This window comes from Coturnix japonica, chromosome 3 (genome assembly GCF_001577835.2).
Source record: "Coturnix japonica isolate 7356 chromosome 3, Coturnix japonica 2.1, whole genome shotgun sequence".
Classification (NCBI taxonomy): Eukaryota; Metazoa; Chordata; class Aves; order Galliformes; family Phasianidae; genus Coturnix; species Coturnix japonica.
Window position 1 is genome coordinate 59,843,971 of NC_029518.1, and position 27,801 is coordinate 59,871,771.

The window sequence follows — 27,801 nt, forward strand, 5'->3', positions numbered from 1 at the left end:
CATGTTAAAATGAGACAAACTGTCTCCTGTTATCTCAGTGTCCTGCTCATCTGTGCATATGATATGTGGAGATGCAAGTGAAACTTATGTCCATCTTCGGGCAACATGTTGGAGCAATAAAACATCTCTAGAACTAACATAAATTTCAGAACATGATTTCTCTTCTGACTGTAAGTGTACGTATTTCAGACCTTCCCAGGAGAAGATTTGTTTGATTTACTGCCTGAGAACTGCTTGGATCTTCTAGAATTTTTACTTTACTATACATCAAAAGTTAAATGTCAACAGTGAACACCTTCCTAAGCACAACTGCACTTGAAAAAGTATTCCAAGTAAAATATGGTCATCTTCATCCGGACATAACATTATCATAATGGTATATAAAACTGATATTACACCAATCTCAGCTTCTTCTTCTACACCTGCAGAAAGCAATAAAACCCAAGTGAATGTATTCAGAAGCATTCCAGTCCCCTGTACATCTGCATCACAAAAACATCCATGCTGCCATAGAGCACACTGATTTCTCACAGTCCTTAGCAAAGCCAAGATTGTAAAATCTGCATATGGAACCAGAAAAGAAATCTGCCTGGCAGGTGAGGGTGAGGTTAAAGAGCCCATTTTCAATTGATAGAAATCCTTAATTAACAGACTTGAGTGGTTCTGACTTAGAGCAGTAATTGCAGGTTCTGTGGCAGCTTTTGTAAGGAAGAGCTGAGACATATCAATCCTTATCATTGCTAACCATTAGCTCCATGGGTGTTTTAACCAATGCTTTAATTTCAACAAATGTAGTTAACTTGTCACAAAGATGAGGCAGGCTAAGACCATGCACACATAATGCTAAAAATGTACTACATTCTTACATCTATGATTCTAGATCACCTTTAATTATATGGTCAACTGTGACATTTTATTTCTACAGTTTCTGATTACAGGTGTCAGCCTAAGCCTCATTGATTGTCATCAGTATACACTGGCTGACTTGTGTAGATAATTCTTTTTAACCATCAGCTGTTTGAGGGAAAAAAAGGAAATGCAGAAGGCAGAAATGTTTCTATTTTAGGACACAGATAGCAGAAGTCAGGTTGAGCTATTGTAGAAAACCAACACCTGTGCCTGCAATTCAAAGAATGCCTGTTCACCCAGAAAGAAAGTTAGAAACAGATGGGCGAAAATGATTTTCACCATACCCAAAATCATTCTCTTCCATCTCTCCTGTAGAAAGTGATCCAAGTCCTTCTGAAGGTAAGATCTACACTTGTGCCCATTTACATACACATATATGTGTGTGCATGCCAGAAGGAGAAGGAAAAAGAAAGCTGTGGAGCCATTCAGTTACTGCTGAGACTTCAGAGCTTCACTAATGAGAACAGGAGCCATCCCAAAACTGCATGAAAAGATACTCTGCCAAAGAATCTGTTGTGCCACAATGACACATACATACTTTATTAAAAATTTCAGATGGAGAGTACTGGCTTTGGCAAATCTGCATATCCACGACAGTAGTGATGAATGCAAGCCAGAGCTACTCACAGAGGATGTGGTTGGTATTTGAAGCCAAAGATGAAAAAGTGGGAAAACTTTATAATGCTTGCTCTGGGAATGGGTAAACTCAATTTCAGCTGCAGGGATCCAACAGCATTTTCTGAGCAGACTAAAAACTTGAAATAATACCCATCTCCAAACCAGCAAGCCATCATTAGACCAGAAGCCATATGTTAAAGGTGCCTCAAACTTCTTCAGATGGCCAAAGAGATTATTTTAGTCTCCTTACTGCTGTTGTTATTTAATAAACATCATATTTTTTCAGTAACACTTAAAAACATGATCCTGGATGAAAGTCCCAATCTGCTATGTGCCACAGAGCTCAAAAGGAAAAGATGATCCCAGCTGCCAAGCCAAATAAAGCACATTACCCTTGCCTGTTTAATCTCATCGTCTTCTGATGAGATCCCTACATATGCCAGAAAGCATTTATTTGCAAGTTTCATTTTAAGACTGGATTAAAGATAATAATTACCTACTGTAGAGTTGTAGGATAATTAAATTTTCTTTTGTTGCCAGCATGATCTGGATTCACAAAAATAGAAGTACTCCACAATGTTTACTTCTCTGTACCATGCTAGATTGACCATCTGTTCCTTTTTCCCACAGAAATCAGCAGCAAGATGAAATACTATGCGATTCAACAAGAGCTAAGCCCTGATGAAATTGCCCAGAAGCTGAATGTGGCTGAGGAGATGCTGAAGGAGATCAAAAGCCGTAAGCCTTTCACAAATGAGAAGCAACTTGCAGATGAGGAGGAACATGCTGCAGAGGACTGTGAGTTTTGAATCTTTCTTCCATTCACCTGGATGTTGATGTGCAGCTGGCTCAGGCTGGGCAGTTTAGGACATAATGCTGAGGTCTGTGCTGGGCAGCTTGGGAGGTAATGCTGAGATCCTGGGGAGGAACAGCAGGTGCTGGTGATTGAGCAGCCACACACATCACAGCTTGGGAGAATGTAAGAGCAGGTCACGTGAGACCTGTGTGTCCAACAGGAGTCTACCGTAATTAATTACTTAAACAAGGAATGAAGGAGATTAAAAATAATTCCAACTCCTGATGGTTTGGAGGAGAAAAAAAAAAGCACAAGAGCAAATCTGTGGGCAAAAAAGAAAAGTGAAAGAAGCCATTATCTGCCAACATAAAAGCAATCTCAGCTTCAGACAGCCAGTCTCCTAACCGAAGCTAGGGTAACTACTGACTTCAGGAGATTATCAAGCATTAAATAAATATCAGGGCCACAGCTTTTTCTTTTCCTGCCTTTCCCCACCCCACTAAAGCTGTGGAAAAGATGCCAGCAGCATCATGGCTGTGACAGGCAAACATAGTAAGCCTGTTACAGCAGCCCAAAGTGCCCCCGCTTTAAAGTGACTGTCCCAAGTTTCTGCTTGTTTCCCTGATGACAGGACAAGCATAAAAATACACAATAGTCCTTATGCATGTTTGCATGTGCCTGCTCTGGTTAATTGGTCATCTCTGATTTTTCTTTCAGTGTTACAACGAGTTGAAGAGTTTCATGAGAGGTACAATGACACCAGATCTCTGTTTTCTGATGTGGTGGAGCAGCTCAGCGAGCACAATATGAAGCTGTCAGATCTGGAGGAGACATTAGGCCAGGCACTTGACTATGTTATACAAACAGAGGCAATAAATAAGGAAAACACAGCCAATCTTCAAGAACATGAGGTATTATGCAGTCTATTTATTATCAGCATGTGAAATAGCTCATATTTACTAGTACTTAAAATAGTGAATTATCATTTACATTTAGAAATTACCATCTCAAAAAAGGTCCTGGAACCATTTACCAGGATGAGTTTAACATTCAAGTTCTAAACAAGCTGAGAAGTGCAAAAATTATGACTTTTTTGTGAAGTGATAATGCATGTTGCTTTTGGCACAGCCTGTCCTAGCTGGCCAAGGAAAAGATGATTACTGATGCCTAAACATAAGAAGATGTATTCCAAGTAGCACAGTTACAATAAATATTGTGGTGGAATTGTTTCATCTACTATGCACTGATTTATAATGTGGAAGGACTTCACAATGTGGAAGGACCTCACCAATGTAATTATATTCTATTGATATGTTCTGTTTATAAAGACTGCGCTGCATTTAGGTTCTGGACTGTGGCTGGGTTCATACTGCCTCATCCAAACTTTCTCCCTGCTCCTCTTTTAAGCAAAATGCCTCCACTTTTTTGTTTTGTTTTGTTTTTTAGAAGGAGCAGAGGACTGTCTTTGCGTCAGCAAGCACAAATCCATCCTCTAACCAGTCCTCACCGGATAGCTTGAAAATGGGTTTCCTACTTGCTGGGTGAATTGCCTTGCTATGAGGCTACAGTAGTTTTTTCTTAGGCACTGTTATATACTGAATAACTTCAGTGTTGATCAATTGAACCTGTTTTCATTTTAATGGCTGAAATTGTTTGGAGTCTGGAGGAGAGCAGTTTAGGGAGCAATCCACTCATCAAAAGAATGATCTTGTGAATTCAGACTAAACTCTGTGTTTAGTAGTACCACAGTGGCTCCATTTTGAGCTCTTTAAATCCGCTGTACTAGAAGTTCATGATGATGTGGAATGTCTAATAATACAGAAGGTAACTCAGGCGCACTATTCTTGTGAAATCATCTATGAGAAGCTTGAGATCCTTCATGTATCAAGACTTTATTTTTCTACTGTTTCATTGTTATAGTTGCAGTTTGCAGCTCCTGACGTGTCTGAAATGCAGCCTTATGTGAGCTAGCTAAAGTCATAAGTGTGCTTTGTTGGATTTTCATTTTCCCTCACAATGAGAGATTGTTCAAGTTAGCTTTATTATTGACAGTGAAAAGCATTCTCGATACCATAAATTTAAAATCCTACAGGAAAAAAGAAATTCTAGGTCACTATAATATGTCTGTGGTTGATTTGTTTATGCTGACCATTCACTGACTAATACTTAATTCCAATAACTGTTCCTGCTGTAATATATAAAGAAATTAATCCTTATACATGGTATCTATGAAAAACTTTGACTTCATAGTTATCTAAAATCCATTTAGTTTATCTCTTCATCTTTTCAGTTAACTTTAGTAACAAAACTAAAACGCTAACACTATTTGCCTGCTTTGGCAGGGGGGTTGGACTCAATGATCTCTAGAGGTCCCTTCCAACCCCTACAATTCTGTGATTCTGTGATTCTAGCAATTCACAGCAATTTTTTTATTGATTTGTTCTGTAGAAACAACATGAGAAATTAAAAGAGCAAGCAGATGAAGTGAACAGTACTGTGCTAAGTGCCACAGCTATTTTGGCAGAACCACACAAGATCAGCTCAGAGTTAAGTGAGGTAATAAAGGTAGGTACCTCAGTGACTTGTCTAAATGGTATGTCATGAATTTTTGAACTTTTACAAAGTCGTGCTTAAAGCACTGAATGAAAAGCACTCCTCTTCTCTTCTCTTCTCTTCTCTTCTCTTCTCTTCTCTTCTCTTCTCTTCTCTTCTCTTCTCTTCTCTTCTCTTCTCTTCTCTTCTTTTTTTCCCTTCCCCTTCCCCTTCCCCTTCCCTTTCCCTTTCCCTTCTCTTCCTTTTTTGACTGCTTCAGGAAATACTGATGTTTCCAGAATATATACGTATATATGTATATAAATTGTCCTGGATGAAAAGCTCTGTAATGACATTTTACTGCCTTGGAAAAATAATATATTAGAAGTATTTATTGTAGGCACAACTAATTGAAGAATTTTGCTGTAGGGTTCTGTCATTTCAGTAGGAGTGGCTGCCAAAAGGTGCTTTGGTGACAGACAGTACTTTTCTCGTGGCCTGCAAGTGAGCGCAGAAGGCAGCTCCTGTGTCTCAATTTTAAAACCAATCATAGAAGCAATGATGGTTAAAACGTAAATAGTACATTTAAACGTATTATTGAAATTCTTTTTTGGATCCAGTGCTATGAATGAGACAAGGTGTTGTGGGAAATTTTTAGAAGATCAAGCTTTCCCATGGTTTTTGAACTTTCTATGAAAAAAAAAAAAAAAAAAGAAAGAAAAAAGAAGTGGAATTTCTCCAAGTAAAATCTTTTTCATCTTTTTTCATCTTTTATTTTTCATGATTTATACTAAGAATTGTTGGTAGTTCAAGATGAATGAAAATTCTCTACAAATATTTATTTTGGCCACAGTTGCCCAGCACAACACAAAAACAAATATCAACATTTTTCCTTGGAAAATTAATTTTGGAAAACAAGAGGACAGCTTTCTTTAATTATAGCCATCCCAGGATAGTCAATCACTGTGATATTTTTCTTTCCTCATGTGTTTTCTGTAAAATAAATTGCTGTGGTTTATCATTCAGGGTTCCCCAGTCCTGTGGGTAAATCTGCACTTAGGGGATGTTTACATAGCAAAGGAATAGTATGAGAACATCACAGATCTTCCATCCTTTTTCTCTCCCTTTGTTTCAGCCTTTTATCCTGTATTTTGTGACTGCAGTTGTAATCATCAAACTTTCCGCCAAAGTTGTGTATTGGGGAGAAAGTGAGCAGATCTACATTTGAGTCTTAACTCAGATATTTCATACAAGAAAAGTCTATAACTAAAGCAAAGGGATAGTACTTCTCCCTTGCCCATGCACACAGTATTAGTTGTCTGATGTACACCTGCAAATCAGACAAACACAAGATATCCTCCTACTATAAGAACCATTTCTGTGCAAGAAGACAGAATGGGTCCAGGACTGTTCTCACAGCTGTGTGTGGCACAGCTTACATCTGTATTGCTAAACTTTGTCCCTCTCCAACAATATGCCTCCTGCACATTGCCCCTGGGGCACAGGCACTGACTCATTCCCCAAGGAGGTAGGCTTGGAAGAGTGGCAGCTGGCCAGGGCAAAAACCATGTCAGGGATCATGCACTAATGGGATGTTTTGTAAGCCAGCCCACAGCACTGTTTAGTTTAGTTTGCCTGTAGTTTAGAAGTCCCGAGAACTAGCTTTAAAAAAAAAAAGAAAGAAAGCAAACACACCATGGTTTCCATTTCCTAGTTTAGTGAATATCACAAGGGGATGTTGCAAAGATCTGGTTTAATTATTCTACCTAGTCACACTTCACAACTGTTATAGAGTAAACATAACAGATGGTAGGGCATCTCTCAATTGTCTCTTTTGTATTTCTCACATCTCTTTATAATATCTTTTGAAGATATTTCTTGAATTTTGGCTGATTTTTAATCTTCCTCCATTTGTCTCGCTTCACCAGCATTCATAAGACACCCTTTACTCTCTTTTATCTGATAAAAATGTAAAAGAAAACAAAAGCATTATAACATAAAAGGTAAAATAAAACATAATTTTTATAAATACTTAATTTTTTTATGATTTTCATATTCTTTCCTTCCTTCCATATTTATTTAGAATGTGTCAGGGTTCTACGCAGAAATAGATGGAGCAAAAAAGGAATTGCAAGAAAAAATAGCCAATCTGTCTCTGTTTGATGATGAGCTGGAAGAAAAGGCTATGCAACACGCACAAAACCTAAGAAGACTTGCTGATGAGTTGGACCGGTAAAATTTAACTCAAGCAGACTCTGTTCATACAAGTGCTAATTATTGAACAGCTGAATGAACCGAGACAAGCAGAAGGAGAGTGACATTAGATACACTGGCTGTAAATAGGCATTAAATAAATTGATAAGAACTCATGTATGGAAAGAACTTTCATGGTCCAGAGGGAAAATCTGAAGTTGATCACAGCAAAATCTATTCATCTTCTCAAAGCATAAACAAATGTATCTTGTGTGATATTCTTCCCTTTCTAATTTGGCATGTTCTTCTCTTGCCATAGCATGAGTAATAATAAAGTAATATAATACAGGCAGATTAAACGGGACTGGCAGATACTGCTTTTGTCAGTGAGTTTTTGAAGTATGGCCAATAAAATGGGATTTGTGATAATTATTGTTTAAGAAGTGGTTTACAGATATAATAGTTCTTAAAATGTAGATTGTGCCTCAGTGAAACAAGCCCTCTGTAATATCAAAAATTTACTGCAGGGCCTCCTATTTTGCTGGAAGACTAAAAATACACAAACTTTCCTTCAATTTACTAAGAAGTCACTCCAAGCAGATTTGAAATATGACTAATTGGTACAATGTATGAAAAAACGACTGCTGCAAGTGATTTCTTAAAGAAAATGCTTCTCCGGATTCTACTATAAGTAACATAATAGACATATATTTTCAGAGGATAAAGTGTTATAACTGCTCATCAAGCATATTATCTAAATACCAGTTGTTTCTTAATATTAGTACGCACTGGATGAGAGATTTAAACAGTGAAAAAATAACAGATGGCTTTCCTTTATGAAACTGTACAAAGCTGATATCTGAAATTCTTGTTCTATAATGCTACACACACTACAGACAACCTAGAAAGCAAACAATATGTTCAGTCTGAGATCGCCTAGCTGGGGGTAGTAGAATCTCTTGAAAGAAAATACCCCATATGGCCAGCCTTCATCCTTTCCTAAAATAATCTTAAAATGACTACCAACTTCAACATGTCAGGAATTTAATTTAAAATGAGCAGAAATAATTGTAATATATCCAGATGGAAATCTGCTGACTCTTTCATTTTTTGAGAAGACTGTCCTGCAGTGAAACTTTAATCCTTTAAAACATTTAGCCAGCCTTCATATCATTATGTTGTTTTTTGGTTGGTTGGTTGGGTTTTGTTGTTGTTTGTCTGTTTTTTAATGGATTGGCTTTATAAACTTGTTAGGCTTTTTGTTGTTGTTTTAGGGAGGAATATAGCAGAAAATTCTTACAACAGTACTGGTAATTGGAAAATTTTTCTGTCTTCAGCGTGCACTTATGCTGAATACACACAAGCAGATATAAATGTATATCTAATATTTATATAAATATATTCTCTGAATTCTGCTTATCAAAGAAATATAGAAAATAATAATTACTAACAGTTGTTACTAATTATTGAAGGTTTAGCCTTAAGCAAATTGTTTTGAATCTCCTCTGAAGATCATTTACCACCAAGTATGCATATCAAGCTCTACCATGCCAGCAAGGCTAAACTTTATTTCTGATATTATGCAAAATTGCATGACCAGTGGATACTTCATCTAATTCTCCCCTTTTTCCCATCTACATTTGGAACATATAAACAGTCTGGTGATACAGCTCTCCTAATCACTGGCACACACAGTTCTTTCCATTCACAGCCAGGAGTTATCTCCATAGAAGGACAATCCATTGATCTGTTATTCTGTCCATTTATGAAATATCTATCCAGATTTTTTTAAAAGATAAAAGCTTAGAAGTTCCTCGTAACTGCTCACATAGATGTGCAGGCCAAATTCCCAGAGCTTTAGCAAGTTGGAAACCCCTGGGATGTAACTGCTATCCACAGTAAAGCAATCCTGCTTTAGATTGGCATGGATGGTCATACCCAGTGAAGAGAATAAAGGTCAGGCCAAATATATTTATGTGCAAAATTACATAGTCAAGATTCACTGAATGTTAAGAAAGCTAATCAATTTGAAACTAATTTGATGCAGTTTGGTTTCTTCCTCTATTTCCTCTCTTTTTAACAGCAATTTACATGGTGTTGATACAAATGGATTGGTACAAAGGGCAATAAATGCTTCAAACGTATATGAAAATATTGTGGGTTATATCGAAGAAGCAAATAAAGCTGCATTGCAGGCACTGAACACAACAAACCGGGTCAATGATGTAAGTAGTTGTCATAATACCAGCAGTATTTACTTTGCAATACTACTGGGGCTTTGAAAACCTATGTATGAAGAAAAAAAAAAAAAGATCTAGCTTCGTTGTCTACATCAAAGTTCTCACTGCACATTTTGATTCACATATTATCTCCTGAATTAAATCCTAGGTGGTTAATCATTCTGCCTGTCTACATTCCGCTGTAATTTACAAAGAAGCAGTAGGTCCTTCCTGCCAATAATACAGGGAAATGCTTCTTTGTCCTGTCACTCAGCCTAAAATAGTCCTGTATAAGTGCAGACAAAATTCTCTGGCCCTGTAGGATCCCTGAGCTGATGAGTCATCCGAGTGCTTGAGTCCTCCTTTTCCACACAGTACCAAGTGGAATGAAAGGTTCATGACAGGATCATGGCTGTTTCTCATAGAAAGTTAAAATGAGTTCATCATCTGATAGATTGGACAGTCAAAGCAAACACGATGTCTAACTAACACATAACATGAATACCAAGTTGGTATACTAAAGCTGATATATGAAAAGGACTTTTGTGCTTTCTGCATCTTATTTATTCTTTATTGCTCTCTGAAAAGCACATATTTCTCTAAGCTTTTATTGTAGCCTATAGGAAATTTTCCTTTCAGTCTTTTTATATTCCAATTGCCAAACTTAAATGCTAACAAGGAAAATGAAACAGCCATTGACTTTGCAGTTACATTTATATTAAGCAATGCATTGTCTATGACTATACACATTAAAAGGAAACATTTGATAACCATTATTATTTCTTTCTTTTTTGAAATATACTTGCAGGCTGCAGTTGGAATTGATACTCAGATCATTTACCACAGAGGTGAAAGTGAAGAACTTCTCAGACGAGCCATGGAGCTACAACAGACAGCAGCTTACAGTAAATATACAAAGTTGATTTCATTTACAACAAGACCATTTGAAATATATCCACTGTTTAAATATCTGCACCCATAAACAGCTTTTAAAATGTAAATATAATCAGTTAAGCAGTTGGCTGAAATCAGTTCACAACAGTTTAGGCATTCAGGAATCTGGATTTCTACAGTGGAGGATAATAATAATGAATGAGAGCACTAAAATTACAGAAATGACCTCTTCAATTTTTCAGGAACTTTGGAGTTCCTTAGACTTTCTCCTGTGTAACTTTGGAATTAATCTCCACAACGCCAGATAGCACTGGCTGAGTGAGTTAAGGCAAACTATGGCTATGAGCATCAAGGTTGCTTATGACTTTAGATTATATAACATCAAGAGTGCTATTGTATCCTATGCTAAAAAATGCCTTAGCATACTACCTATGGTATATTAAAGGCTTAATAACAGACCTCAGTAAAAGAAAATTTATCTTTTTGAAATGCTACTTTGATATCATTCAATTATATCTCCTAACTTCTCCCCACAGGTAATGTTTTAACCATTGCAGACACCAGCCATCGTGTTAATGGCACTGTGGCACGAATGCATGCTGTGCAAAGCAAACTGATGAGAGCCATCACAAAAATGAAATCAGCAGAACTAGGTTGTAAGAAGTTTCCTTTTTATCATTCTTTGCCTTCAAATGCTTTACAATACATTTTATCTTTGCATCTGGCCTAAGAAGTCGATATTAAGATTTCAGTCCCAGGAAGGCTCAAACAGGTTTGATGGAAATGATAATACACAATCAATGCCAATGTGTTCATGATAAAATTATGTGTTTTCCATCAGAACTTACTAACATTTGTTTTGGTCCTCCTTCCGACAATTGTCCTCTCCCGTTGAATTCTTGATTTTTTCAAGGCTTGGAGAATTTACAAATCTGTGGATGGATTTCTTCTGTTGATTGTCAGAATCTAATACTTGTATAATCGCATACAGAGTATTTGGGAGTCTGGTTACTGACAGTCTTGACTGATAAAATCTCACTTTAGTTTCTCAGATATCCTAGAGCATCCGGCTTATAACCAAGGATGTTCAGTCTTCATTAATTCCTGCTAAAATTAGCTGGCTTTTTAATACTAAGATATCATATGCAAAATGTTATTTATTTATTTTAGTGCCTTGGATTTCTCTCCATGGAAAATAACTTTCACGAAAAATATTCAGTCTTTACATAAATTTTCTTTTAAAACAAAGAAAAACAGACTATTCTTGGCTGTGCAACAATCTTCAGAATCCAAAGATAACTATTTAGAGCTATGGGGAAATGAGGATTTGTTATACTTCAAGAATTAATGTAATGGTAGACCATCCACTAGGGGTTCTGAGTATTCCTTGTGGAAACAAAGAGAAGACCAAATAAGCAAGGTTGGATTCCATTCTGCAGAAGATAAAATCCTCCTAATCTCACCACTTTTGAAGTACATGCAACAGCTCATTTGAAACTGTCAGTGTTCATTTCCTCTCATCCCCTATTTATTCTGTAGTGGAGGCCAGACAGCGCTTGGAGAAAGCTAAACAGAAGACTGCAGAGGCTGTTAGCACTACTGTGACAGTAACACAGGCTACAGACCCCATGGATGAGAATGTGAGGTTGTGGTCTCAGAACCTGCAAGACTTCCACCATGACTCAGCTGCCTACGACAGCGCTGTGCACTCAGCTGGGGATGCAGGTACAGCAACCTGAGTTTTGCTATTCTGTAGTATTAAAAGAGAAGGGAATCATTGCAGCATCATGTTGTAAATTTGTTTACACTGCATTTTCGTTGCTTATGATCTTACAGAATTTTATCTATAGGAAAATACTGTAAAAAGCAGCATTTGCCATGAGGCTTGACTCCTCTTTAAAACTTTTAGATACATGAGCATTTTCAAAAATGACTTAAACACTTAAGGGCTGAAGTCATATTGGCTTCTATATCAGTTTTATTAGGGTACCATGGTCACACTGAAATGTGGGCAGATTATTTACACACTTCTTACCATTATGATACATGGTTTAGGTATTGTTTTTGTAACATTGGGAGGCACTGAAAAACAGAGCCATTCTATCCTCAGTGGTGCAAACATAGAGTTGAAAAGGTCCCTGATTTGATAAGCTTGTAGTCTAAAGAAAGGAGTCAAAGAGGAATAAGAAGGAAATACAATATTTAAGCAGGATGATTGCTAGAAAAGCTTGTAAATATGACATTAATTTCACTTTTACTGGGAGGGGCAAGGAAGAAGAATAGAGAACAAATGTGAGAATTTGTTAGGAAGAATGTAGGGTACCAGCAACATAGGAGGCTGCATTGGAAGTGCTCCAGTTAGATGTAGGTGTGATTCACAGCCTGAAAAAACAGATGTTGACTCACCTGAGGATAGCAGAGTGCTTTCAGATCTGCTGTGTGCATTGTCAGGAGTGGGTGACCTGGAAACAGGAATGTCCATCAAAGCCCAAGAGGAAGTCATGAAATATGTTCAACCAGGTGCCTACAGCATCATGACAATAACACTGCCATGGCAGAGAAAGCATCTGAGCAGATTTGCCCAAACTGCCCTTGCCCAAAGCCTGAATGATGTTTTTGGAAGGGTAAGAACATGTCATGGCTATGATGTTTGAGAAGACTTCCTGCATTGCCATAGTGAACAGAACTGATGGTTTTCAGCAGAGGATGAAGTGTAGTTTGGGAAAGAAAACACTAAAAGAGGAAGTATCTTTGTAGAAGGTCATAGTCAAGGTCTTTCCTACTTCACTGTTTGCTTTCTACTCTTTCTTTGTGTTGTATGGCTAGGAAATATTCATTTTTATTTTTATTCCAAATACTAAAATTAAAAATCATTATTCTTCTATGTTGAAGAATGCCATATAAAGGTTAAAAAGAAGTGGTTTATGGCAAGATTTTACAATAGTACTTGGAGTAACAGACAACAGTTTGGAGCTTTCATATCACAGCTGTGTTTCTGTCTTCATATCTCAAATTTCAAGCAGACAAAAAGCCAGTTTTTCAAGATATCTGATCAAACAGTTTTGATTCAGTTGGTGTTCTTAAACAAAACAAGCAACAACAAATAAGTAATGCTTGAAATTTGCTGTGTCACTATTTGAGCTTGGAATTTTTTCTTTTAACACTAAAGCGGGCTTTTTTTTTTCTAAGTGATTATTGTGATATGCTTCATTTCAAAAGGCAGAGCAAACTCTACAAGAGAATTATTCTACTGTTGTGTCTTTTGTTGATGTTTTTTAAAGTAGAATGCTTAATGCAGTCTGGAAATAATGTGTTACATTCTTTCAGTGTGCTTCTTTGAGGACTTATTGAAAAAGTGGCACCTTATATGCAATATAAGCAGTCCTACAAATATATGCAATCCTATATAGGTTATAAGGTCTTTCAGGACTTAAGAAGAGTAACTGGAGAACACAGTGTTTCTCACAGCTGTCTCCTACACTGAACTGGGAGACAAAAACACAAGTGAAAAGAGCCAAGCAAAGAGAGAGCAAGGTTGTATCAAATACAGCTTTCTACTGTGCCCAAAAGGATGCGGGCTGTGTAGGACTTCATGGGATCTTCTGATACTCTGTGCTACTCTGAGTGAGGCTGAGAGCTGCTTCAGTCTGTAGTCAACATGAAACAGAGAGTACAGAACAGAAATATTTTTCCCTTCTTTTTAATGCCAGTACAGCTGAGAATTAGGTTCTCCACCTGTCTCCCTATCTTTTCAGACAAGAGTAAAAATACAAAGGGAGCAACACAAGAACAGGTGGATGCAAGCTGATAACCCTTAAACCATAACTAAAAACCTGACAAATCAGATCTTAACCTTTGCAGTGAATCCATGTCATTAAAAATTAACCATGAATAGTGGATCTTGTCTGCATGAAGCTTGTGGCTAAAATCACATTTAATTATACTCAGCTACTTATACCTATACTTAATTAAAGATGAAAAATGATGTGATGTATAAATATCCTTCAAAAGGTAGCATTTCAGTGGAATCTGATGTGACAAAACTGATTATTATTAGGAGTAGTTATTTTCTTTTCTCTGTAATTTCTCTGCTTGTCTTTCTGGGGAAGCACTTCTCTGCCTTTGAACACATTCAAGCAGTTACATTTCCCTTTGACCATGATCCTTCTCCCACACATAACAAGAGACGTTGCAATTGAGACTGGAAGCACAGGACTGTGATTCATGACACTGTCGTGTGTAGACAGGAAAGCTGAGGAGTTTGGGGCAGATAGTAAGTACAGTTTAGGTGCACATTCATCATCTTCTGAGCTTCTCTGCCATTGTACAGCACAGAGCTTTTACCACAGGCTGAAAGCAGCAATGTTTCTGTTAGCACAGTGGGCTAATACATCACTCTGCAGCCATTGCTTCTATCTGGGTGGTAACCTCTGAAAGAAATGCACAGCTGAGAGCAGAGGGAAGCAACCTCTTCAGCTCCCCTAAACTGAATTTGAAAAGCTCATGAGCCTCTATGAAATTCCCAGGTCAGCCACAGATCTCCAGTGAGATGCCAGACAACTAATCCTTCTGCTCCAGTTGCTACATCTGTAAGATTGGGTTTAACATTTATCTGCCTTGAAGGAAGATGAAAAGGTTAAAAAGATTAACATTTACAAAGCTCCTTTAAAAAAATGGTAGATAGGTACAACACCATAGTAGTTACTATAAGTCCCATGAAGAAGTAGCTGTGTTTGTGCAAAGCAAATAATAAATTTTTTCTTCCAAACACTTTTGCACATACTGATAAGAGACTAACCTGTCTGAAATCAGTGCTTCTCACACACCACACCTAAGACTTGTTTGCAAGTACAAGGGGATAGGCTGGTTGAAGAGTGCAAGGAGCAATTTTCCTAGTGCAAAACTGGTGTTGCAAAGAGGAACAAAACAAGCTGTCATTTCTTTTATAACTGCAGTGAAGAAACTTACAGAAGTCTTTCCTGAACTTCTGGATAAACTGCGCAAAGTAGAACAGAAGGCACCAGCAAACAATATTTCTTCCAGCATTCAGAGGATCAGAGACTTGATTGCCCAAACAAGGAGTGTGGCAAGCAAGGTAAAACTTTGAGATGTGCTATTTGGTTTCTAGTGCTAATTATCACATACATCTTCCCAGGAGCTTTATTTTCTTGGGCTATATATAAAGACTGAACCTTGAAATCTCCTCCCAACTGCTTAAGCAAAATATGTGAAAGTCAATAAAAGATTTGCAATTCATATTTATAAGCAATTAACATCACTGTAGTGTTCACTGTAGACTGTTTCTACTGGGATAGCAGCTTTACTTAAGTGATAAGCAAAGCGCTAATAATGGCTACTGTAAAAGAACCATTTACAGGTAAAACTAATAGTTCATTACTCAACTGACAATAGTAGTTAGATGCCAGAGTAATTATGGCATCTTAACACAAACTCTCCTCAGTTGATAGTATTCTGTTGGTTTTTCTTGTGAATTAATTTTCTGCAGAGTAGAAGAATATTTTACTCATGCATGTTTAATAGAGAAAAGTGCTTTCGTTTTCATTCATTAATTATGAAGGGTTTTTTCTGTAACAAGAACACTGAGGTCAAAAATTAAAACAATTTGAGTTAATTCACAAAGATCAAGAATTCGGTCCATTATTACATGCTCACATTGCTGTCCATGTACATTTTATATCAATATTATTAAGCAGATTTAATGAGGAGTTTCAACTAGTTTAATATTAATTTTCTATATCCTCTTTACAGCATCTTCCATTAGTGATTGTTATAAACAAAATTCTGAGTAGCACCTCTATAGGTGCTGATACCATTCTAGTAGTAAGAGAGGCTACTGAATAAGATTTCTTGTACATTTACCTCAAGTAATTTCCACAGACAGCAATAATGTGTCTCACTTTGCACACTTGCAACTGCAGGTCCAGGTTTCTATGATGTTTGGAGGTGAATCAGCTGTTGAAGTCCATCCGAAGATCAATGTGGAGGAGCTGAAGTCTTTCACTTCCATGAGCTTGTATATAAAGCTTCAGAAAGACAACCCACAACTGGCAGCTTCTCCAGACAGATTCATTTTGTACCTTGGAAACAAAAATGTAAGAGAATAGCCCAGTTAATTTATATATATATTTTTTTAAATGTTGCAATAGGTAGGTTTATTTGCCCTTGTTTATTCCTCTCACCTTTTCTTCACTTCAAAAAATACAAGGTATCTACTGCCAGTTGATTTGAAAACTGTTACTGACTTAGTGCCAAGCAAAGTGCAAATGCTTCCAGCACCCCAGCACTCCTGTCCCTGAAACTTCTCACTGCAAGTAATGAAGGAATGAAGGGTTCTCTCTGAGAGGCAAACTGGGCGGCTCACACAGCATGCTTTTGTGGTTGCGACTGCTGGGAGCTTCACTTGCCCATTTGCACTGCCAGTACTGAGCAGTTGTCATTGCTCATATTGCTTTTTGTGGGCCACAATTTAGCCAGGTTTACATTGCTGAGAGTGACAATTTCAAACCTCCAAGGCCAGAAGTCCATAAGCTAAGAAGGCTCTTTGCCTGAGGCTTGTGCTGCTGCTGTACATCTGTACTTCACTGCTTTGAAACGCTTAGAAATGGCATATGCTCTCACTACCTGCAAATGTTGTGAAAGAGTTGCTCATTAAATTATGATTCCTGAAAGAAGAAAAATTGCATCTACAAGCCAAGTAGAATCCTGACAAGGTCTTACCTGAGAAGGGTAAAACAGCATGCTTTTCTTTTTAAACTTTTCTAAAACGTACGTCTACTGAATATAAATTAAGAGAAACCCTTCCTGGTAGAAGAATAATTTGCATCATAGTACCTAGGCTTCAGACAAATTTTTCTTCCTATTTAACATGTACGCACAGTAAATACTGGTAAGTAGCTTCTCATTAAACATGACCAATTTTCAGTCAGTAAAAATCTTATGACCTTGTATTTTCCTGATTAAAAATGGATAAAATGTCAGATGTTTTCTCTATTTGGTGAAGGAAACTAATTAGAGAATTAAGCTTTTAAATTATATTTATTTAATACGTAAAATATAAATCTAATATGCACAATTAAAAATATAAATACATTATATAATGTATATATTATTTTAATAGGATGTGTATGAAACTTTATTTTTAAAGCTCTCTTTTTGTTTTATATAGCCTTATGCTTTACCAGTGCTCTGCAATAAATCTGTTTCAATGTTGTAGCTCCGATATCCTTCTCCATTGGTGTTTTAGGTTAAAAATTACGTGGGGCTGGCAATTAAAAATGACAACCTTGTCTACGTTTATAATCTGGGAGACCAAGATGTGGAAATACCTCTGGATTCCAAGCCAGTCAGCACTTGGCCTTCTTACTTCAGCATCATCAAAATTGAGAGGTAAACAGGCAATGGATATCTCACCAAATTCAAAGAGCTTCGAAGAGAAAATAAATAAATAAATAAATAAATGAACAGAAAAGGCTGTCCCAGAATTGCCCATTAGTAGTCTTAAGTGTCTGGTTCTTTTCCTGCTGAAATAAATCGAAATTTGCTTTGCTTTTAGAGAACCAGGACCCATGGGGACATGAGGGGGAAGGGAAAGCATCTGTAATTTTTCTATTTCTTTCCCTGTAGAATACCAGTCTTCTAATGAAGGGAAGGGAAAAAAAACACCTTCCTGGAGCTGGAGGCTTGTTGTTGCTGTTTGTGGGTTTTGGGTGTTTTTTTTAAGTCTAGCAAACACAAACCTCTCTTCTCTTACAATTTCCTTCTGCAGGATTGGAAGACATGGCAAAATGTTTTTAACTATACCAAGTCTTAGCAGCACATCGGAAGAAAAATTCATCAAAACAGGAGAGAATCTTGGTCCTAGCTCTCTCCTGAATTTGGAACCTGAAAATACAGTTTTCTACATTGGTGGAGCACCTCCAGACTTCAAGGTTAGTCAGATAAATATTTCATATTCAGAGCTTAAATAATACTTGCTGGGCTTCCCTTTAAATACAGAAATGGTTAGGAAATGGAATGTCCTTACTTAGTAATTTATTATCCTAGGACTACCTCTTCTATCTACAGCAAAACCTACTACTTTCTCCAGTATATGCCATACAGTGGGATGATCAGATTCCTAATAGCTATCAGTAAGGTTTTCTGAAAAGTAATAATAAAAGTGATTTTATTTTAATTAAATTGCATAAATCAAAGCCTGGTAGCCCTGCTCAAAAGGGCTACCTGGTTTGCAAGATACCCTTTTATTTTAAATGCTGATGGATCTTTGGTAGTCAACAGTTTTTCTTTTACAACTATTACAAAAATGAAAGGTAAAATGCCATTTACACTAGCGTGGTGTAGCAAACTTCTGATGCACTGATTTGTTCAAATTTAAAGTGTCAGTGGTTTAAATCCAGCCTTGCAGTGGAATGAAGACTTGTCTGTGCAATACATGCCTGAAAACTTGCAGGAGCTGGGTGCTTTTGCCTGGCTTTTAGAGGATTGCACCCACCACATCACAGTCAGCATGAACACCTCTGTGAGGCAACTTTTTGGATTTAGAAAATATTATCACAGAATCATAGAATCACCAAGGTTGGAAAAGACCTAGTAGATCATCCAGTCCAAATGTTAATTATGAATGATCTTCTTATTGTAGAAAATGTATCACATAACCACTCAAAATCTCATACTTAAAATAATTTAATAGAATAGTAGAAGAAACAAAAGAAAAAAGAAAAGAAACAAGACACTTTGCCAAAGCACAGGTTTTTTGCTGCAGATGAGAATCTCACTCTCTCTTACAGCTACATATATTGTATGCATATATTGCTGCATTACTGTTACTATTTTATTGTAATCAAAATGGAAATAATGAGAAGTCAAATAAAAGTTGCTGTCAGTGATCAGTCTCTGAAGTGCAAGAGGTGTTATTAATATCACACCTATTCCACAGGGCAGAGTATTTTAATATTAAAAGAATTATTCACTAATGCTACCAGATTTATTCTTTTGTATCTTTCACCAGTGTGGCTATTTAAATTCCATTTGCAGTGACCTTTGTTAAAAGAAGGAGTTTATATATCCTGCTAACTGTTTAAAATAATACCTACTGAAGCTTATACACCGGTACAGTCTTCAAATCCAAATATACTGAGTTTAAAGTGCTCTTTCATTCTTTCTCTTTTGTCATGGTAGGAAATTTTTTTTCAGGGAACAAAGAATGTCTATACATTAGACATGAAATATCTTTGGAGAGATTCAAGTACTTCAAGCAAGATTTGGGATTAGTCAAATTCTAACTTCCTTTTTCCAAGTGCACCCCCTTCAAAACCATCAAACTACAACAAAAGTTCTTGCCTCACCTGCCCCAATCTCCTCTCTGTGAGGACATCTTTATGCTCCATATGCTCTTTTTTTCGTGTATGGAATATTATGTCTAATGGCTGTACCTTAATATGGACTGCAGTCGCTATTCTGAGGCAACAATATCCCATTTATCCCATTTTCTCACAGTATGAGGAGTACAGAGATAAACCTGATCCCAGGCACAAATGCTTTTGAGACAAACCAAATAAAGCATGTATGCTTTTACTTCTCTCTTTCTGCACAGCTCCCTCCCAGCCTGGACTTGCCTGGCTTCATCGGCTGCCTGGAGCTGGCTACCCTGAACGACGATGTGATCAGCCTGTACAACTTCAAGCACGCCTACAACATCGACACCACCACATCGCCACCTTGTGCCAGGTAGGGGACAGTCCCATAATCGCTTCTCGTTTGTAGGATGTGCCACTCGCGATAGTTCCAATCGGTTTCAGACAGCTGGGAAGGTGATACGGAGTTGTCCAGAAGGAACTTTGCCACTTTTAATTCCTAGTTGTGTCAAGAAGCTGAGCTTAGATATTTGCTCTCCGTTCATTCTCTCAGAACCTTGTTCCAGCCTTGGAAATGGAAGTGTGGAGGGAGTGTTTCAGCTATGCCATGAGGCAGGAGCTAGACTTTCCTTGGACTGCTTGCCAAGGTCAGGGTTGCTCCTGCCTTAAATCACTTCCCTGTAAGTGATATGGCCACAACCAGTTATCTCCAGCAGCCTGGTAAACTGGAGTGCACTCCCATGCCCAGCTAACAAAGACAGTACAGAAGTTACCTTTCAACCATACACTCTGAAACCCATAGTACAAATCCCCCAGATAAGCCATACATACACTGGGAAATGCGGTCCTTAAAGTAGAAGTGAACATTTACCACAGCATTTGTTTGTCACAGGCAAGAGTGGGCATTTTGTTCATACAGTGCTAGGATCTCTCCATACACAAAACAGGAGAGAATCTTGCAGATTTCACTGCAAGGGAACTGCAGAGGGAACAGAAGCTGAGAGCTGCTGCCCTCCAGGTCAGTGCACGTGGCCCATTCCTTGTCTCTTCAGAAGGACCCATTCTCAGTTAAAGGTCATGGAGAATACAGATAGATTTCTGCTCAAACCAAGCAACCTCTTAATAGAAATATATGTGTATCCTTATAATAAGGAGGTGTCATTACCCTTACGAGGATCAGCAAAACAATTTCCTGTCCTTTACATACAGCACATACACCTTCAAATCTATACATTTCAGAAGAAAATTCTCAGAATTTGAAAGAAGAAGTCACCAGCCTTATCACTTCCAGGAGAAAGCATCAGTTCAGAATAATCATTTCAAGAAAGTACTTTAATTATGGAGGCCTATAAATTTCTCCAAATGAGAATGGGGACTATAGTACTGACACTGTTGACTTTTGCTTCCCTGACTGTTTTTTTTTCATAGAAATAAGTTGGCTTTCACTCAGAGTCGAGCTGTGAGTTATTTCTTTGATGGTTCTGGCTATGCTGTGGCAAGAAATATTGAGAGGAGGGGAAAATTCAGCCAGGTGACACGGTTTGACATTGAAGTTCGAACACCGACAGACAACGGATTGATCCTGCTGATGGTTAATGGAGTGAGTATCAAATTCTTCTGGTACTCTTTAGCCATGAGTACTGCAAGTTCTCCAGTACTTGCAATATCATGGGAAATACAAAATGTTTAAATTCTGTAAAGTGGTAATAACTTTGTGTTCATCAAGTACATATTGGGAGAGAACTGGCATAAGCTTTGCAATAAGTAGAGCTGGACTCTGCTCTCATCCAGAAATGTTTAGGACTTTCAAATGGTAATGCCACTGTGATGACCCCGTGATGATACATCACTTAAGGTCAGATACATAACTTTGTTGAACATATGTGCAATTTGTGTATTACAGTGAAAAGTGTGATTTGTGGAAGAACATGCCTGCTCACAAACACTTTTAGAAAGATTGTGTAAACTGCCCCATTATTCCATTCTGCAAGGACAGCTCATAGTTACTATAAATGTAATCCCTGCTTAATTTTCAAGTTTAAAGTTTTCAAGACAAACCTAAGCTGTATTTTCATTTAAAAGCACTAGATTAAGACCAACTTTTATTACTTCAAGTAATGACTTCTGAGTGTGGAATAATTTGTGTCAGAGACGTTAGTGCATGGCTTCTACTTGCTTTTAGAGTGTTATTGTTCCCATGTTTCCATTAAGTGTGGGAACAACAGCAGGCACACTTGAAGAGAACACAAACAGTAGGATTACAAGCATTAACCCAGATCTGCAGCTACTGTAAACTGTCCTTTCCGCATCTTTTATGTTCAGATTCAGAATGATACAAAGTCTATGCTACACATCTTCATTTCAAGCCCTCCCTAGAGATGTCCTGGAGCTTCTGTTTATAAAATCTAGGACACTCAACCACTGAAGAGAATCCAAACTAAGAAGTAGGAATAGTTGGGAAATCTAGAAACCAAATATACAGTAAATACACTCTACTCATTGCTCAGTCTTCATCAAATACAGTGATCAGGGATGTGAAAAGAGATAATGCTGTGCTATTACAGGCATCTTGACAGAAGCTGCTGATGCAGCCCTAACTATTCTAGCACATCATTGTTTTTACCAAGATAGTATCTTTCCTTGGGGCATGTGCTATTATTTTGACAGAAAATATATGTGTTAACATTACATATACTTTGCTGGTGAACAATATTGACATACCTGTCATATTAAATACAATTTCTCTAGCGAAGCATTTCACCAGGCCTTCAAATATGTGGTGTTTCTCAAACAATTATGTGTCTACATACACATATGTTATGCATTAATCCAGAAATTCTGTTCTAGTTTTGGAAAAATATGATCTTTTCCCAGTAGCCTGATGTTTGTGATGTCAGATAGTCTCATTACAGTGTTTATTTTTTTCTTAATTCCTGACACAATCATAGTGTTTTTCTGACTGTTTTTTGTTGTTGTTTTGTATTGTTTTATGTAGAGTATGTTCTTCAGTCTAGAGATGCACAATGGATTCCTGTACCTCCGCTATGATTTTGGTTTCAGCACTGGCCCAGTGCTGTTAGAGGACTCCATGAAGAAGGCTCAGATTAATGATGCCAAATTTCATGAGGTAAAGATATGGGGTTACATTCATAGCCATGTGGTTAACTATCTTGGCAGCTCCAAAGCAGCCATGATTTGTTCTAACACCCATTAGAAGAGGAAAAGTATGAGAGGCCAGGTAGTGATGCAGAAGTGGGCAGAAGAGAAGAGTAGACTCATACCTCACATGTAAAAGAGCACATCATTCCTGTCAGCGCTGAGCCACTTGGTGGGGGTCTCTCCCAGATTCCTGGTGAATCAGTGCTTGTGGTTAGATTCTATGTACTGATAGACAAGAACAGGACTTCTCATGTGGGAAAAAGAAAAAAGAAAAAAAAGTATTTGAATTCAGATTGGAATTACTGCAGTGATAATTACATCCTTTGAATATACAATTCTCCTTAACTAAAAACACGGCGTGTTGTTAACTTGACTACCTTAGTTATGCATTGTGTTACAAGAGGTATTGTATTTCCCATTTCATTCAAAGTAAGAATTATTCAGGTAACAATCTTTTATATGCAGATAGTATTTTACTGACTTGGGCAGATCATAAACACTAAAGCGTATTGGTTTTAAGAGAATTTACTTTAAGCCAGTGTAACTGTGACAGTGGCAGTAGCAATAACAAATTCCCCCTAGTGGCTTGTTGTAAATGTGATTCAATGTAAACTCAAACTATAGCAACAGTTACTGTTCTGCTCAATTTTTTTTAAGTAGGAATACAATATCCCTTTTATGCTTTGACAATACATTGTGTTATAGAAATCTGCCCTATCTTGTATACATCAGGAAAGCACTGCAAAGTTGATGGAGTTTATCTGTTTGGTGCGGAGTAGAATTTGGTATGGGGGTAGTTTTGTATGAATTTAGTCATAAATGAAGCATCCTGTTTCCTCAGGCATTAGAGAAATCGTGACATGAAAATAAGTTCCCTATTAGTATTGACAGCCTATCCTATTTTACAACCAACTTTTTTGATAAATGCGAATAACTGTTCAAATAAAAAGTCATAAAGGTACTACTGATCTTGCAAAATCACCATGACAACTTACCAAAGGTGACATTTTAGTAACTTTTAAGAACATGTTTTTCTTTTCAGATTTCTATTATATATCATAATTCTAAGAAGATGATCTTGGTAGTAGACAGACGACATATAAAAAGCGTTGACAATGAAAGAACAGCTATGCCATTCACAGACATCTACATTGGAGGAGCACCTGCTGAGATCTTACAGTCCAGGTTAGGATTTAGTCATTATCTTCATGTAATTTAAGTTGCATGTGCTGAAAGGCTTGCAGTATATCACTGTTATTTCTCAGGAAGCATTTATTTAATGTGTAGGTGACTGAGCACTAGCACAGGTTGCCCAGGTTGGTTATGGAGATTCCCTCCTTGAAAAGACTTGAAAGCCTCCTGGACATGGTCCTGGGGAAGCATCTCTAGGTGTCTATGCTTGAGCAGGGGTTGGACCAGATGGCCTCCAGAGATCACTTCTAATTTCACTCCTTCTGTGATTCTGTGTTTTTCCTAGCTTCAGCACCTTGTGTGAAACAACCCTTAGGACAAACTTCTAAGCTTTTTTTTCAGAGTTCTGCAGTACCAAAGATTAGGATGGATCCTGCACAGCTAAATTCTGCTGAAACTGGTCCTGTTTCAGTTAGATTAACAGAAACTGTTATCTTCTTAAAACAAAAGGGCAGTTCTAAACACATGAATATGTAGAATCATTATTCCTGTGCAAAAATATCGTTGTGAAATGAAAATTCATTAGCTGAAGGATCAAAACCCTTCACCAACTGCATTTTCAAATCTAAAGATGATATCTTTCCTATTGTGCACATCAGTTCTGTTGAATCTTATTTTCTCTTTAGATTCAAGTCAGCTGGCTCTGTGTGGGCCTTGAAAGAAAATAAAAGTCTCATTTTCCTATCATACCATTTGACAGAAGCCAAGCTTAATCCCAGTGAACCATAATACTCCAATTTACTGTAATGGTAATCCACCAAGGCAGTGTCACACTCTGGGAGATCAGGGCAGATGCTTGAAGAAGGGTGTAGCAGGAAACATGCGTTCCCTTCAGCTCAGAGATTCAAAAGGGCTCTAGCTGCTAACCAAAGAGTCACAACTGCTAATAGAAATACAGGTTCTCCTTAAAATAACCTTGATATTTTAAAGAAAGAGAGGTTAAAGATAGTAAATGTTGCAGAATAATTACTAGGAATTACTGGTAAATCTCCTGAAACTTTATTTTGTTTCCAGGAAGCCCTTTTCTTGGAACTGATAAATAATGAGATGTAATGATACACACTTATAGATAGCGACAAGCCCCTGTAAAAGAAAATGATGCCTTTTGATCCCATGCAATTAATTGAACATGAAAATAAAATGGGAGATAAGGGAGAAGTAGCCTATGCAATATTCATAGCTCTTCATAACAGTTTGTCATAAGGGCAACTGAAAAAAACAGGTGGGATTGTAGGAAGGAAAGGCTGCAGTGGATTATAAAATGCCTGGAAAAAGAAAAAAGGACATAGTAGTAACTCCTCCATTTTCACACAATAAAAGTTCTATAGCACATGCCCAAAGGATCTCTCTTAGGTTCAGTATTGAATACGTTAATGATTTAGGGGTGGGGCAGGGTGTGTGGGGGGGGGGAAGACCAAAGGTTGGTGAAAAATACTTTCATTAATCAAGCTTAGAGAATACTAGAAGGATGTGGAAATCCATGCAGTTGAGTAGTCCCACGGCAAATTAAACCTATTCACAAGTAGAGGATGTCAGCACTGTCAGTATCATCTCATGTGAGGTGAGAACCCAGCACAAAGACTGTCTACATGTTTGCCAAGTCAAAACTCTGAATTTCGCATTCATTCCTTCAGTGTATTTGTTCCCTGATTATCTCCTAGACTGGTACCAAGTAAGCCCCATGTCATTCCCTGCTCTGTCACACACCCTCTCCAGTTTTTGGCAAATTTCTTCTTCTTCACACAGCTTGAATATTGAGGATAAATTCAGTGACATTTCTCCTGTGCTGTAATGCTGTGATATCTTGGTGAGGATTGGAGTAGAAAAACTTTGAGCAGTGAGCAGCAGCAGGTGGGATACAAGACTGTGCTATGCACCTCAAATCTGGCATAGAAAATATTCTTGAAGCCCACCTAGTGCTCTAATTTAAAACTATGTAATCCTATTCACCAGCAATCAGTATTTACTCTTACTTTCTTGACCTCTGTTATTAATTCTTGTTAAGAAATATGGATCCATTTGCTTCCCAGAATAAGAAAGGAGCTTGCCAGTAAGAGCAAGAAAGGAAAATCAAAACAGAACTTTTCTAAAATGATAAATGAAGGCATAAATCAATTTATTTTTACCATACGCGGGTACAAATCCATTTAGAAATATGTCCTTTTGTTTCAGCAACCATTTTTGTCTTCTTAAGTTATTCTGTATGTGTTTTCTCTCTGAACTCCCATACACTTCTCCCTGTAACATTCAGTTATTACAGCTGGCGCATCTTGACTTTTCAAAACCACTGATGTGGTTAAAAGGCTGTTTTACATAAAGATGTAGGAATTGGGCACAAGTGAGGCAAACGACTGAAGCTTTTCCAAGTTTTTTAGAACACCTTGGCAATAAATGTATACTCTGGAAGGCAAAGAATATGTAATTGCAGCTTGTTTGACATTGTTTTCCAACAGCATTAGTTCACATCTGGCAGGAATTAATGGCTTTAAAGGCTGCATGAAGGGTTTTCAGTTCCAAAAGAAGGATTTCAACTTGTTGGAAGAACCAGGAACCCTGGGAATCAGCTATGGATGCCCAGAGGATTCACTGGTAAGCATACCTGAATTGGTGTCAATGAAAATTTTGGCAATGAATACATTCAAGAGCTTGACTTTCACTCCAAACAGTGGAAGGTAACTCTTCAAAAAAAGGAAATGAAAACTAATTCATTTTGTGTGTGTATGTGTGTGTGTGCACATGCTAAGACTGCTGACATGCTATCCGATTTTCAGAGAACTGCAGCAGAAGGTACTTTACTTGACACTGTTATTATATATGAGACTGTGATATGAAGGCTGGATTTGCAATACATTGTGCTGTATTCTATTATCAGGTAAATTAGTTTTTAATAAAGAAACAAGGAGAATTGTTCTCAAATGTGTCCTACTGCGGGTATTTGGGATGAAAAAACAGCAAGATATTCAGCCTTCTAATGAGCTACAAAAACACCCCTTAAGTCAGTCCAGCTCTACCTCTGTGATACACAGGCCAACTGCATCAGCTGTAATACTGAGAAAACTGTCATTTACTTTCTAATGCTTTCCATCATTCATCATTTGTTCATTACAGTGAAAGACTGGTAAATCTAAACAGTTTTTGTGGTCTTTATACTATGGCTGTGACTACTTAAAGCCACACTGAGAATGCAAGGAGATGAAGGAGACCACCACTAGCATAATTCATTGCTCAATCTCACCTTCTATAAAGGAGGTATGCAATTTGGCCAGCTGCAGTTAGTCCTATCTCAGACCCAGTTTTCTTTCTCTCTCAGAGGGCTGCTGTCTGCTGTGTCCAATCAGTTCCCCACACCAGCATTCAGTGCAACATGCTAGCATGCTGAAGTAGTTCTTGGTGCCATACAACTCAGATAGAGGCTTAAGCCTCCTCTGCCTCTAGACTTCTTGCTCATTTTTAATGTCAGCAGACATAGGATGGGGCCAAGTATCCCAGGAAACTAAAAGCAATTTGGCTTACACTGTCTAAAATATCTGTACTTCCTTATGATTTTCACAGCATGCCAGGGAGAGCCTCTGAAGTTAGCTTAAGACATACAGAAAAAAGAAAAAAAAATGGAATTTTTATAGAAGAACTGAACTGATTTAGTCTTTAAAAGAAAAAAATATATAGCCTTATGCTTTTTATCATCTGATTGTTTTATGCAGTTTACATGTAAATTTGTTTTGTTTAATACACAGATATCTCGCAAAGCGTATTTCAATGGAGAGAGCTTCATTGCATCAAGCCAAAAAGTGTCCCTCTTAAGTGAATTTGAAGGAGGCTTTAATTTCCGGACATTGCAGCCCAATGGGCTTCTGTTCTACTATTCTGAAGGAGTGAGTACATTTTTCTTTACTGTTTGTTTTATTTTTCCTTTGGA

General features: G+C 37.5%; 1 protein-coding gene across 1 annotated transcript in view; it reads left to right on the plus strand.

The window, feature by feature from the left end:
* Positions 1-27,801, plus strand: part of LAMA4 (laminin subunit alpha 4) — a 90,417-nt gene that overhangs the window by 48,763 nt on the left and 13,853 nt on the right. The window contains exons 10-27 of the mRNA XM_015858724.2: positions 2,158-2,325; positions 3,041-3,234; positions 4,772-4,888; positions 6,939-7,087; positions 9,132-9,273; positions 10,076-10,172; positions 10,698-10,814; positions 11,701-11,886; positions 15,117-15,256; positions 16,101-16,274; positions 17,426-17,568; positions 17,948-18,110; positions 19,775-19,908; positions 20,964-21,135; positions 22,531-22,662; positions 23,737-23,879; positions 26,339-26,474; positions 27,620-27,757. Coding sequence (XP_015714210.1) covers positions 2,158-2,325; positions 3,041-3,234; positions 4,772-4,888; positions 6,939-7,087; positions 9,132-9,273; positions 10,076-10,172; positions 10,698-10,814; positions 11,701-11,886; positions 15,117-15,256; positions 16,101-16,274; positions 17,426-17,568; positions 17,948-18,110; positions 19,775-19,908; positions 20,964-21,135; positions 22,531-22,662; positions 23,737-23,879; positions 26,339-26,474; positions 27,620-27,757 — 2,645 coding nt within the window. The remainder of the gene's footprint in view (positions 1-2,157; positions 2,326-3,040; positions 3,235-4,771; positions 4,889-6,938; positions 7,088-9,131; positions 9,274-10,075; positions 10,173-10,697; positions 10,815-11,700; positions 11,887-15,116; positions 15,257-16,100; positions 16,275-17,425; positions 17,569-17,947; positions 18,111-19,774; positions 19,909-20,963; positions 21,136-22,530; positions 22,663-23,736; positions 23,880-26,338; positions 26,475-27,619; positions 27,758-27,801) is intronic.